This window comes from Pongo abelii, chromosome 1, assembly GCF_028885655.2.
Source record: "Pongo abelii isolate AG06213 chromosome 1, NHGRI_mPonAbe1-v2.0_pri, whole genome shotgun sequence".
Taxonomy (NCBI): Eukaryota; Metazoa; Chordata; class Mammalia; order Primates; family Hominidae; genus Pongo; species Pongo abelii.
In genome coordinates, this window is record NC_071985.2 from 87,455,196 (window position 1) to 87,468,926 (window position 13,731).

Below are 13,731 nucleotides of genomic sequence, written 5' to 3' on the forward strand. Positions count from 1 at the left end.
TCTCCGAAGTACTGAGAATGTGCTGTAACCTCCTGTATCAGTGCATCTCAAACTGTGCTAAAGGACCTGTTTTTGTTTCTAAGTCATCCCAGATGGGTGCTTTTAGAAAATACAAAAAAAAAAAAAAAAAAAAAAAAAGTGCTAGAAAAAGAAAAGCAAAAGGCATACAAAACACAAGCCCCGGTATTTTATTATTCGATTCAAGACATATAAAAGTACTCTGCCAAAATGAGGCAGAATAGGGTTTGGAGGCAGGGTACTTAAGGCCACTTCTGCTGACTTCCTAAAGCTCAATCAAGGAAAAACAGCAAGGGCTGGAAGTAGGGAATCTGAGACCAATTGGTGCTGGCTTCCCAAAGCTGGCTCAAAAGGAAAACACCTGGGTCTGGGGGCCGAGAACCTAGGGCCAATTAACACCAACTTCCTAAAGCTAAACCAGAAGGAAAAACCCCATCTCCCCACTCCCCAGTAGCAAAGGATCAAAGGCTACTCTCCTTACAACCTTCTGTTCCCAGAAGGTTGGGCTGAGGGTTGGGCTGCTATTTTTCAAGGCCCAACAACGAGATGCAGATGAGCTGGGGAGGAAGAGAGTTTTTATTTCTGTAACCGGTTGCAGGGAGAAGGCCTGGAAATTATCGCCAGACCAACTCAAAATTACAGTTTTTCAGAGCTTATATACCTTCTAAGCGAACTGTCTACGTGTAAGTTTGCATTTATCTAAAGACATAAGTGATTAACTTCTTTTAATCTGTAACTCAGGTCTGAGTCCTGAAAACCTTCCTCTGGAGCCTCAGTAAATTTACTTAACCTAAATGGGTCCAGGTGCTGGAGTGATTACCCTTGTATTCTCTCCTGCTAAGTCATGGAGGTTTGAGGAGTTCTCTTAGACCCCCCAATGAACTTGTTTGTGGAGGCCTGGGGAGTTTCTTCAGACCACAATAAAACTTGTTTAATCCTAAAGGGGTCGTGTTAAGAATTCTTTCTTTATTTTGTATGCTTTAAGAAGCCCAGGGAAGGCCTAGGCAAAATTCTTGATGGGCTTTTGTTACATCCCAGCCTTTGTATAAGGGCACTGGTTTTTAATATTTAACCACTTAGTCAGTACTGAAACAGTTGTTAGTGAGACCTGGCCCGCCACACACTTCCACCATGTCTCAGATGGAAAGGGAAAGTGCCTTAGATTGGCTGTGGGCCAAGCACTAAGCATGGGCCATGCCATCATCTGCATAGGGCACAAATTCACCTCAGCCTTTACTTAGCCATAAACCAAATCCTTCATCCAGATAAGGGGTAGCCCATACAGACCTCAAAAGAACTACTTAAAACCCAGAAAACTTTGTAACTGGGCCCTTGAGCCACTTGCTTAGGCCCACTCCCACCCTGTGGAGTGCTTTCTCAGTTTAATAAATCCCTGCTTTTGCTTTTGCAGCTTCGTTCCTTTGTTACTTTGTGCATTTTGTCCAACTTTTCGTTCCAAATGCCAGAAACCTGGACGACTCCCACTCAAGGCCCTCCTTCCGGTGACAAAACTGCTATAAAGGTTTCTAATGCTTACTCTAGTTTTCTGTATTTGTAGTAGACTGGTAATGGGACCATCACTAGCCCCAGCTCATACAGAATAAAACTGTATATCATACATCAAACGTTACTGAACATACTTTATTAATGGCCTCTTTCAGTGTTTTAATTATTTATGAACAGCAATGATCCCTAAAACACTGAGATAATTTATATTGGCTTTTGATCCTAGAGGTTTTGATTAATGATACCAACTTACTTAGTAATCATTTATCCTATATCAAGAAAATTAGATTGAAAGAACAAATCTGGTTATTAGAACATTAGATTCCTAAATAAAACTTTTTTTTTTTTTTTTAGACAGAGTCTCACTCTGTCAGCAGGCTGCAGTGCAGTGGTGCGATCTCGGCTCACTGTAACCTCCACCTCCCGGGTTCAAGCAATTCTCCTGCCTCAGCCTCCCGAGTAGCTGGGACTACAGGCACATGCCACCACACTCAGCTAATTTGTGTGTGTGTGTGTGTGTGTGTGTGTGCATATATATATATATATATATATATATATATATATATTTTTTTTTTTTTTTTTTTTTTAGTAGAAATGAGGTTTCACCATGTTGGCCAGGCTGGTCTTGAACTCCTGACCTCAAGTGATCTGCCTGCCTTGGCCTCCCAAAGTGTTGGGATTACAGGCGTGAGCCACCACGCCCCGCCAATAAAAATTCTTTATCGTAGGGGAGGAACTCAGCTCCTACGCTTATCCCACTTTCAACTGTTCTAAAGAGACCACAATTTAACAATATTTTCTGAAAGTCATGGAGTAAAATTAAGCCTAATTGTGACAGTCTAGACCCAAAGGCTCATTTTAAAATGTCCTAGAGCTCAGAGGTGATGAGGAATAAGAAGAAGGAGACCAGGTTGTGTGGCTGTCCTATAAAAAACTCATTTCTATAAAGAAGGGAGAGGGCCTGGGCTGTGGAGGCTCAGCATTACCGCAGTCTCGGGATGACTGCCAGCCTAAGACAGACTGAATTAAGTGAAGTCCAGACAGCTTCCGAGCAAGACCATCTGTCTCTCCTTTCCCCAAGATTTTCATTCAAGCCAAGTGATGAAACTGCTCTCTTCTTCCTTTTTTTCCACTAAAGTTGCTGCTTTCAAGGTGTCACGACTTTTGAAAGATGGGCTGAACTGCTAGAGGTGCTCAGAGAGACTAGAATAGAGTTCAAAATAGATGCCATTTAATTTTATATTTTACAAATATTTTATCACTCATAGGACACAGCTTGATAACCATCATAATATGTTTTTATTGATGAGTGAATGGATAGGTATTTTTTTTTATCATCGTAAGTTTATGTTTTGCATGGGCTCATTCTGTTCTCCTGGAAATCAGAATAAAAATATGGTACACAATGATCCCATCTATCCCTGCCAAACCTTGGCCCTGTGATTTATCTACCATGCCCGGTGCTGAAAAATGTGCTCAGAAAACTCACATATTCTGAGAAATATTCTCAGAAAACTAAAAGTACAAACTTATTCTCAGAGACCAGGTAAGAAATGGGTTGTTTGGGGTCGTTTCATTCTAATCTCTAGTATAATGACTGAGTCTAAATTCTGGTTTTCATAGTTTTTTTTGGTTTGTGCATATGCAGGCAGTCTGAGACAGACTATATTTGGATTTAAAAAGGATTTCTGTGTATCAAACAAGACAACTCTGTAACCATAACAATAAGGGATCACCAGTTAATTCTGGACTGGATTCCCCAGAACTGGACTAATTAATGTGAGGACGTAAAATCCCAGTATCTCCTATGTTTGGATATGTCAGAGACCAAGATGCTTTCCTCCCAATAAACAGTCAACTCATATGTTAGAGGCCTATTTAAATAATCCTTTGTTGGACAGCCCCACAAACAGGTATCCACACCACATACACCCCAGCTCTGGCCCATGCCCCATCACTTCCCCAGGAATGATGTAAGACTATAAAGAGCAAAGTTTACGAAGCCCAGAACTGGCACTGTTTATACAGAAAGGGAGATCCATCAGTAGCATGACTCTTTAATCATTGTTATTTACAATTTATCATCTGACAGACTTACAGAGAATAAATAAAGAAAAGAAAATATACAATTGGTATCACGTTTCTTTTTCTAATACAGAGAAATTTTACGTATTCTATTTGGAACGTCTATGATAGTTTTAAGCAGAAATTAAATCCATTTGCTCTTTACCCCTTGACAAGACACATCATCTTCCAAAGCCTGCAGAAGGGGGCCCAGATGTTTCCTCATCACAGGAAGAGTGCACCACATCACCGCAGAAACTCAGTCCTCAGAAAAAGTTACCAGGCAACAAGGTAGAAGAATAGGATATCATGAATAATAAAGGACATATAATGGATAGGCTAGATTACAGACTCTTGGTGTGTTTGCAGGAAGCCAATTTTCAATTGTGTCCAAGCCTGTTTTCAAGAAAACAGTTTTTCACTGAAAGTGATTACCTTATCCCATTGTGCTTCCCTTGAGTCTCTGCAAATTCTTCCTTGACATGTTCATTGTGATTGTGGATGAGCACAGCCTAGCTTGGGACTCAGATTATTTTCCTGCAAGGCACCTGACATTGTTGCATGTTGTTGACAAGGTGTCTGTCTGCAGGAGAAACTAGATAGCTTGTTTCAAATAGGCTGGGTATGAGGCCAGAGTCTGGTCTCTCCTTTTGATTTGGTGTCCTGTGGAGAACTACCTTTCATTGCTGTCTAAATGCCTCAAAAAATTAAGCAGCTCTATAGATCAATTTCTCCATCAAAAAGTATACAAACAGAGAATGCACCTCACCAGGTACAAGTCTGAGTATTTTTTTCTCTTTCCTCATTTGAAAATAAACTCTCCATGTTACAGCAAAACCATTCTCCCTACATTCACTCTAGTTAACTGGATGAGAAGTTTTTGTTTCCATCTTATGTTCGTTCAAAAAAACAACATTCAGCAAATATTTATCAAGTGCTTACAATGACCTAGAAACTTAATAAGACACACATTGTTATAATCTTGACCCCTTAAATAGGGGACTTAAAAATGTCAATCATAAAACTCAAAACTGTAAACCACAAAACTGGAGTTTCAACTTCTCCCCAGGTTGCTGCTGTATTTGCAATTAATTTGGTCTAATATGGTTGTTATTCCATTTAATAACAGCTATTTAGGCAAATAAAACCTCTCTACCACTCTGAAAATAGTATTTTATCAAACATTAGGAGTCTATACCATCGTATTCTGTTCTCTCCACAAGCTATTTCCAGTGCCATTAACTAAGTGCCAACTAACTCTTGACTGAAATACTGGTTTACTCTAAACTCCTCATTTTGTCCCCAGTGCTAATCGTACTCACATAGAAGAAGCAGGAAGCATCTAGAATATCCTGCTACCTGGTTTTCTAGGCAACAAGCTATGAACAGGTCTTACTGTCTTTTGTGTTGCCTAATCTTTCTAAGTTTGTCTTGGATTGTTTCAGATGCCAAACAGCCAAACAAATCAGAAAATTTAGAAGCAGTGTAGGCAGGGTATTGCTCATGACAAAGGAACACATTAGTGTGTTAATAGTCTCTCTAAAACTGTAGAACTTTATCCAGATAGTATCTTTCCTGTTGTATCCAAGCAAGGCCAGATTACAAATTAGCAAGAATTAAAAATATCCAGCAACTAAATGAATATGTGTGGAAAAACTGGCAAAATTGAAAAAAGGTCTGTAGTTTAGTTAACAGTATTATGCCAATGATAATTTTCTGGTTCTGAAAATGGACTAAGTGAAATGTTATAAAGGGGGAAAACTGGATCTAGGGTAAGGCCACTCTATTATTTTTGAACATCTTGTGAGCCTTAAGTTCTTTCAAAATAACAAGCTTTTTGTTTTTTTTTTTTTAAAGGATACAGCAACTCAACAATTCCCCACTGCTCTTTGGCACCAAGTAATGCAGCTAATTGTAGCAGAAAACTCAAAATGCCAGAAATCAAATCACCATTAACCACTCCAATCTCTTTCCTTCTCAATTCAGCTCTTGAAAACGTTTACTAAGTGAAAAACACATTAATCTGTTCTTATAAAAATGTTACATTTCTATTCAGAAGGATTTCCCAGCAAAAATAAGGATCTGCATCTTCCTGGAGATGCAGAAACATTAGAGACCTACCATATGCACTGCCATAGGACAGAAGTCTTACTAAAAAGGAAAGACTAGGATGGCAAATTCCAGGTCTATAAATTCGATTTACGATCAAAGACTTAGTAGCCATGTATTGCAATTTTCTTTTTTTCTTTTATTTTTGTAGTTTTGGGCAAAACATTCACTGTTCTGTTTTAGTATACTTCCTTGGAACATCTTCATCTCTTTCCATTTTGTGGACACTCCCCTTCTTCTATTCTCCTTTACTCAAAACATATGGTTTAGACCCACATCATGGCTTTCTTGTGGGAAGCCTGGATGGGACTAGAAAAACACATGTTTCCAACATGGTGCATATCTGTTTGTGCAGATATCAGACAAGATTTAATCTTGTCTAACTTATGTGTATTGTTTTGATGTTTGCCTGTGGTTATTCTGGGCACAGCAATGGTGGGCATTATTGAAAATGAACTTTGTTGACAGGTGAAAGATAATAGAACATGAAGATTTATGAACTACCATAAGCTCCACATTTCTGGGTCTTCATTTCCAAAGCAGCACTTGGAAAACCAAGCCCAGTTCAGGCAAAGAGTTCCTTTCTTCTCACCAGCATTTGAAATGGTCCAAGAATATACCCGATGCTCAAACCACCTTCCTCACCCACTTCTTCTGAAATGAAAAGGTCATTCCCTGATGGTTGGTATATCTTTTCCAAAAGGAACTTCCCCTTTCTTAAAATTCTGAAAAATTCCTTTCCATTTCATACACTGAACCTGACTTCATTTCTTAATATTTTTATCATCTCTATCATCCAGAATTTCTTCTTTCTCCATCCATATTTATCTTTTACTTCAAGATACTTACTTTCCTATTCCCTTTCAAAACTCCTTCTTGTTTCAGAATGGATTCCCAATGGCTCCAGCTACTCCTGTTTCTATCTTGCTCGACTTGACCTTCCCCTGTGTCTTTCCTGTGCACTCTCCGTTGCCCCTTTTTATGTAGCCTCCTTTCTAGCCCTGACCTTCCTCCATATTCAGTCATATGCACATTCGCGTATCCTTTTTTTTCACCCCACTTGCATACAATCCTCTTCTTTATACAGTCTTATATACTTGCAAGTGATCTTTCCACAACATTAAAACCACATTTTGCTCCTCAGGCACCTCTTTGCACTCTAGATCTTTTCTGATCACATATGTATCTGGATAGCACATCAAGTTTCAGACCTAGCTATCAGCACATTAGCCAGCAAGAATATAAGTTTAGATCTGACAATCCCAAAACACAATCTGCACATAAAATAATTCACATATATCATGAAGAAGCTAACTTACTGCAAAGGTAATAAGGCCCCACAGTTTCTGATCATTTTTTTCTATCTCCTTTTCCAAATAAGTCCTAGCTTCATTCCTCTAATTCAAATCTGAACTACTTTCAAATTCTACATACTAGGCCCTCACCATGTATTCTGTTGGGTTGCTTGGATTTGTGCTACTAAACTCTAAAGGCATGACTAAGCTAGAAACTAAACCTGTGTCTGTAATACAAAGTTCTCAGTGCCAGAAGTTGAAGCCTTCCTCATCCCAGAAAAGGATACGGATATGTATTACATGATAATACATATTGGGCAGCCATCTGAAACGGATTACTTCTGTGACTCAAGGCCAGGAAAATTCAGACATTGTAAGTTCATTTTAAATACGATTTTTTTTTAAAAAAATATGGAATCATAGAATAACCCAGTGAACTGGTGCAGAATCATAAAAAAGAATAAGTGGAGAGATTTTAGGCAAAGGAAGATAAAATAATATTATTTTCTCTTGCTCCATAAGAGGTCATGGTGTGGTCTGGATATAGCCCTACCAGAGGCATGTGGATAAAGAAGAATAGGCTGCAGGTCCTGAGTTCAAGTCCCTTTAATTCTAATGAAGCTAATACTTATCTTGAAAGTGGAGTGTGGCAGGTCCCAAGGTATCTAGCCCTGCACATACCAAATATGCTAATGTATTTGGAAACACCTGGTAAACCTAAGGCACAATACAAATGGCATGTGTTACTATTACTACCATTACAGTGATTTCTTCCATGGTCTCTTTTGCTGACTACAATTTTCAGAGCAAGAAATGACAAGATTACTAAATCCATCAGTTATAGATCCAATTTTCCAGTGAGTACTGGACATATCAGAACCAGAAAAGACCTCAAAACCATTTAATCTAATTTCCTCATCCTATAAATAAGAAAACAAAATGCAGAAAGACCAAGTGATTTAGCCAAGATGACACACTTAGTGTGAAGCAGAAAGAGGATTAAAGCTCCCAAACCAATGCTCTCTTGACTCTCAAACCAATGATTTCTCCACAGTTAGTCCTGGGATAGACTAAAGCCCAAAGGCATAGGACAACTATGGGGAAAGGACATTTGCTAGGATCAGAAGATGACCTGCAAAATGGAGCCTGTGGACTTGGGATCTATGCTTATGCTGTGGCATGGAGCAATGCTGAAAGCTGAATGGGGAAATACACATGTTCCTGAGAAACTGTTGTAGAAGGTAAACTGGTGAGGGCAACAGAGGCAGACCCAAGGGGTCAAGGCTATTCCTTCTCAGCTTGGGAAGCTGATTTGTAATGTTTTCTTGTTTCTCCTCAACTGGAATTAAGAGTTCCTTTTTCCAGCTTCCCACTAAATCTGAGGATTTGTGGAGTGTGAAAGCTCAGAATCTGCTCTGAGCCTTCTTGACAGTGGCTCTGTTTCCATGAATTCTGAAGCCACAGCCTTGAGCTTTCTTTTCTGCTGGTCATGCCATCTCAGAGGCAAGAGTGTGTATACTCAGCAGTAGCAACAGATGTTCATCCTGTGCCTCTCCAGAATCAAGGACTCTCGGAGTTAGAAGGACATTAAACATTGTCTCATACCACCATCTACTTTGTGTTTGAAAACCTCCATTTTCCTTGCATTGTTCTTGAGCCTCTATCTTAACCTTTCCAGCGACAAGAGACTCCTCACCTCTGGTGGCAGCCCATTTATCCTTGTATGTTCTGAGTGCTTCATTTTCCCCAATAAGGAATGGAAATCAGTCTCCCTGTAACTTCTCCACATTAGTCCTAGGACAACTTTTTTGGGGACACTCAGAACAGATCTATTCCCTCTTAGACAAGGCCATTAGGTATTTATGCCTGAGAAATTCAGCCCCAAGCCCAAAGATCCCACAGAGGCTTCATCCTTGAAAACGGCAGGAGATTTGGACAAGATGAACTCAAGAGTCTACCATCAAGATATCAAAACATCAGAATTTACTGATTAAAAACTCAGATTCTCACTAAAACACACACATGAAAATATCTGAACAAGACAAAGAAGAGAACCCTCTTACAAAATCACAAATAAATGGTGGATAGCATGTCTGTTATGTGTCCTCCATTGACCTCCTTTCCTATGTCCATTATCTATCCATGAATCCTTCCATCCATGAGGTACTTTTTTTTTTTTTTGTAAATGACAATCCCCCTCCATACAGTCTTGCAGCAGACATTCTTTCCTATCTACATCCCCAGTTGTTTCATATATGAACTTCAATCCTGACCCCTGCCCATGAATGAACAGAACACCGATTTCAAGAAATTGGGGGTTTTCAAGAGTATATCATTCACTTTGACAGGAGAGAGAAATACAAACAGTGAGACATGTCCAGAGGCCAAATTAGAAAACCACCTGTGATTAGTTGCTGAATTCTGAGTCCTCAGATTCTCCACATCTATCAAGTGTTTTCCTAAACTTAATCTCATGTTTCCCAAGACATTAGTATTCTTCAAGTTTTTCTTTCTGAACATTCTTTTAGAATGACATGGAAAAATATTGTAGAATCTGCACATTTATAAGCACAAGCATAGTTAACCTTTATAAATTATCTGAATTTTCTAGCCTTTGTTATCCAACACTTTGGTATATCAAGTAAGATTTTCTTTTACTAGTTTGTATCTGCCCTAGGCTTTTTTTTTCCTTTTTTAGTTCTTTAATGTAAAAAAAAAAAAAAAAGTATATATGAGTCAGGGGTAGGGAGTGGGGGTGACCAGGAAAAGAGAGCAAAGCAAACAAGCCTCTGTCTCTCAGGTTCATTAAATGTCCAGATGGAGTGGCATAGGCATGGGTGAGTGGTAGGTCTTGTAGGGAGGACCTGAGCCGTAGGAATGTGGCCAGGCACTGACAGCATCACTCATCGCCTTGTTGAAGGAGCAGAAGGTGGATTTCTTGGAATGAGGGACGGTTCTTCGTATCTCTTCTCCAGCAGCTGAGCATCAGCTTATACACAGAGTCAGGGCAAATGGCTGGTTGAGGGAGGTAAGTCTTTGGGAACAAAAATAAAGGAAAACAAAAGAGAGAGAGAGAGAGAGAGATAATATTACAAAGATGGGGGAAAGTGAAGTATCTTTGCATCATGGTTTGATTTGCCCCCTGCCCACTTTCTCGAACTTGATAACTGAAATGGGTGTGGTGTCCATTTTTCCTACTCGTGCAAGTTCTGAATCATATCAGCCCTTTTCTTTTTTTTTATTTATTATTATACTTTAGGTATATCTCCCAATGCTATCCCTCCCCCCTACCCCCACCCCACAGCAGTCCCCAGAGTGTGATGTTCCCCTTCCTGTGTCCATGTGTTCTCATTGTTCACTTCCCACCTATGAGTGAGAATATGCGGTGTTTGGTTTTTTGTCCTTGCGATAGTTTACTGAGAATGATGATTTCCAATTTCATCCATGTCCCTACAAAGGACATGAACTCATCATTTTTTATGGCTGCATAGTATTCCATGGTGTATATGTGCCACATTTTCTTAATCCAGTCTATCATTGTTGGACATTTGGGTTGGTTCCAAGTCTTTGCTATTGTGAATAATGCCGCAATAAACATACGTGTGCATGTGTCTTTATAGCAGCATGATTTACAGTCCTTTGGGTATATACCCAGTAGTGAGATGGCTGGGTCAAATGGTATTTCTAGTTCTAGATCCCTGAGGAATCGCCACACTGACTTCCACGAGGGTTGAACTAGTCTACAGTCCCACCAACAATGTAAAAGTGTTCCTATTTCTCCACATCCTCTCCAGCACATGTTGTTTCCTGATTTTTTAATGATTGCCATTCTAACTGGTGTGAGATGGTATCTCATTGTGGTTTTGATTTGCATTTCTCTGATGGCCAGTGATGGTGAGCATCTTTTTCATGTGTTTTTTGGCTGCATAAATGTCTTCTTTTGAGAACTGTCTGTTCATGTCCTTCGCCCACTTTTTGATGGGGTTGTTTGAAAAAAACATATCAGCCCTTTTCTAAGCTGTTCCATTTGTCTTCTGCAGTTCTCTGGAGCAGAATTTTTTGATGGGCCATTATGTAGTCCCTACCTTCATGCAAAAGATGAAACAACCAAAAAGAGACCAAATCTTCCATTTATGGGCAACCCATATTGAAGTTCATATTGGCTGAGCCAATCATGGCAGAGGCAGAAAACAACATTTTTCTTTGGCCCACTCATTTATCTTATGTACTCGGGAGTACATTTTCCTTTCACTGTAGTAAGAAGGCAAATTGCCTCATAACCAAGATAGCTAATTTAGACTCCCTGCTGCCAAAATATTTACAGAGTATCAGGATACAATTAAATTCTGAGACCCCTCTCTCATTTTTAATATGCATAATGTATTGTCTCTTGTCAATCCCTTAACTATCTTTGGCTTGCTTGGATCTATTCAAGCCACAGAAGATCCACTTTTTATTGTCTGCAAGATCCTTCCCTAGCTATTATCCTTTTCCTGGTAAAGATACCATAATCCAAGGGTATGCAGTTGCCAGGCCCCTTTGGGGAGGTGCAGTGCTGTAGTTACTGGCAAGCATTAAATTCCAGATCTCACAGGAATTTTAAATCTAAGCCACCCAAAAAAAAGCTTGGAGTATCTTGGCTAGGAATTCAGACTCCTGGGGAGCTTGGAAACTCATCGTTCCCTGAGTCCTGAGATGTCACAATACTGGGCCCAGAGATGCCTTCCAAGAGCAACAAGTTTAGGATATATCTGCCCATTTTCAGACATCCAAGTCTAGAAACATTGCTAGATAGTCAAAACCAACCCCATTTCTTATACTAAGCTATATTTTTAATGAATGCTAATACGTCCCTTTTACACTTTTATTTTTTGACCCAGAAGAAAAACCACATGGTCTAGATCAAGAAATAGATAAAACATGAGAGATAAGACTTTGTTTCCTGCTACCTCTGAGTTGGGGAGAAACCTGACATGACCCTTTATGCTCTCCAAGAGTCAGTGAGTTGACACATAGATAAAGCAGAGTGTATGGATGCCTGGGGAGGATACTGGTCTTTCACATCATCTGGATAGTTAGTGACAAAGACTATCATCTGGATAGTCTGTCTTCCATCTTGGCCCACTCCTGCTAAGTCAGGACTTGCCATTCTCCATCCTTCAAGGTACACAGGTCCACATCCATTCATCCTCAACAGTTCTTACCTGCCTCCCTTGGTCTCGGAAGAACTCTCCAGTATTCTCAATAACCTGTTCATCTGACAGCTGGGAATAGGGCTGTTCCTGACAAAAGGTGAAAGTCTCCCACAAAGTAACCCCAAAGGCCCACACATCACTTGCCGTAGTGAACTTGCCCTATTTAAGTAAAGAAAAGAATGGGAAATCAGAATAACCTGTGCACAACAACACCCGGTTAAATTTCATAATCTGGAGCTATACCCCTTCCCCCACCACAGGCAAGGAATTCTGAAAATGCCAAGATGTGCATGGAGTATTTAGAAACAGCCCATTCTCTCATTCTCATGATCTCAGCTTGATTCTGTTTCTCTGGGGATGAGATCCAAGAGCTGAAAAAAATGCAGCCATAAGCTATTTGACTCTGCAACTGAGTGTTAGGTCAACCTTTCAACTCTAGGGTAGCCTTGGGAAAATGCTCCTGAGAAAGGCAAAATCTGAATGGGAAGTCAATGGTTTTTATGTTAGAGATAGAGGAATCTAGTTTAAGTGCCTACAGTGAATCCAGGACTCTCATTTACCCGTTCAGTGATAATCACAGTGTTGAAAGATAGACTTTAACAAGTGACAGCAATGAGATTCAGGTGTAAATTGCATGCATTGACTACTCACATTTTCTACTCAATACAGACAACAACATTGTGAAGTGGATGATATTATTTATTATTAAATATTTTTTCCTTTGAGAAATGGGGTCTCATTATGTTGCCCAGCCTGGAGTGCAATGGCCAGTCACACGTTTGATCTCATTACTGATCAACATGGGAGTTTTGACCTCCTCTGTTTCTGACCTGAGCTGGCTCATCCCTCTTTAGGCAACCTGGTGGTCCACTGCTCCTAGGGGTGACCATATTAATGCCAAACTTAGTGAGGACACCCAATAGTCATAGCGCAGCACAGCCCAGATTTTCATCCTCCTGCCTCAGCCTCCTGAGTAGCTGGGACTACAGGTACATACCACCATGCCAGTTATCCTTATTTTTTAGATCAGAAAAATGAAACAGGAGAGGTTTCCCATATTCTTCTGGTTAATAAGACCATTAGTAGTGGAAAAACTGGATTTGAACCAAGGTCCTCTGAATGTCAGTCTAATATATTGTTTTGAACACCACATAATACCTTCAGGGAGAGTAATGCCTAACTATCCCATTAGAAATGGGTAAAATATATCAATGCACATATATAGGTGAAAACGATCTTTATAAGGATTTATGTGAACTGGTGTATATCACAGCATCATTCATAATAGCAGGAAATTGGAAAGTACTTAAATATCAAATTATAGAGGCATTATTAAGTTATAGTATATATCTACACAATGGAATATTATGCAGATAATAAAATGTTAAGTTAAAAATAGAGAGAGAGAATTGTATGGCATAGTGTCATCCCAATTATGTAATATACATCACATATATGTACATATGTATATAAATGCATGCATAGAAAAAAAATTGCATGCATAGAAAAAATATATATATAGAAAAAAATCCTCAAAGAAAATA

At 39.5% G+C, this 13,731-nt stretch overlaps 1 protein-coding gene across 3 annotated transcripts in view; it reads right to left on the reverse strand.

Annotated features, from left to right (window-relative positions):
* Positions 1-3,565: 3,565 nt before the first annotated feature.
* DDR2 (discoidin domain receptor tyrosine kinase 2) overlaps positions 3,566-13,731 on the reverse strand; it is a 151,896-nt gene continuing 141,730 nt past the window's right edge. For all 3 annotated transcript variants that reach the window (XM_024247964.3, XM_024247957.3, XM_063726809.1), the window contains 2 exons: positions 12,197-12,346; positions 3,566-10,026 (listed from right to left, as the gene is read on the reverse strand). In XM_024247964.3, coding sequence (XP_024103732.1) covers positions 9,892-10,026; positions 12,197-12,346 — 285 coding nt within the window. In that variant the 3' untranslated portion in view covers positions 3,566-9,891. The remainder of the gene's footprint in view (positions 10,027-12,196; positions 12,347-13,731) is intronic.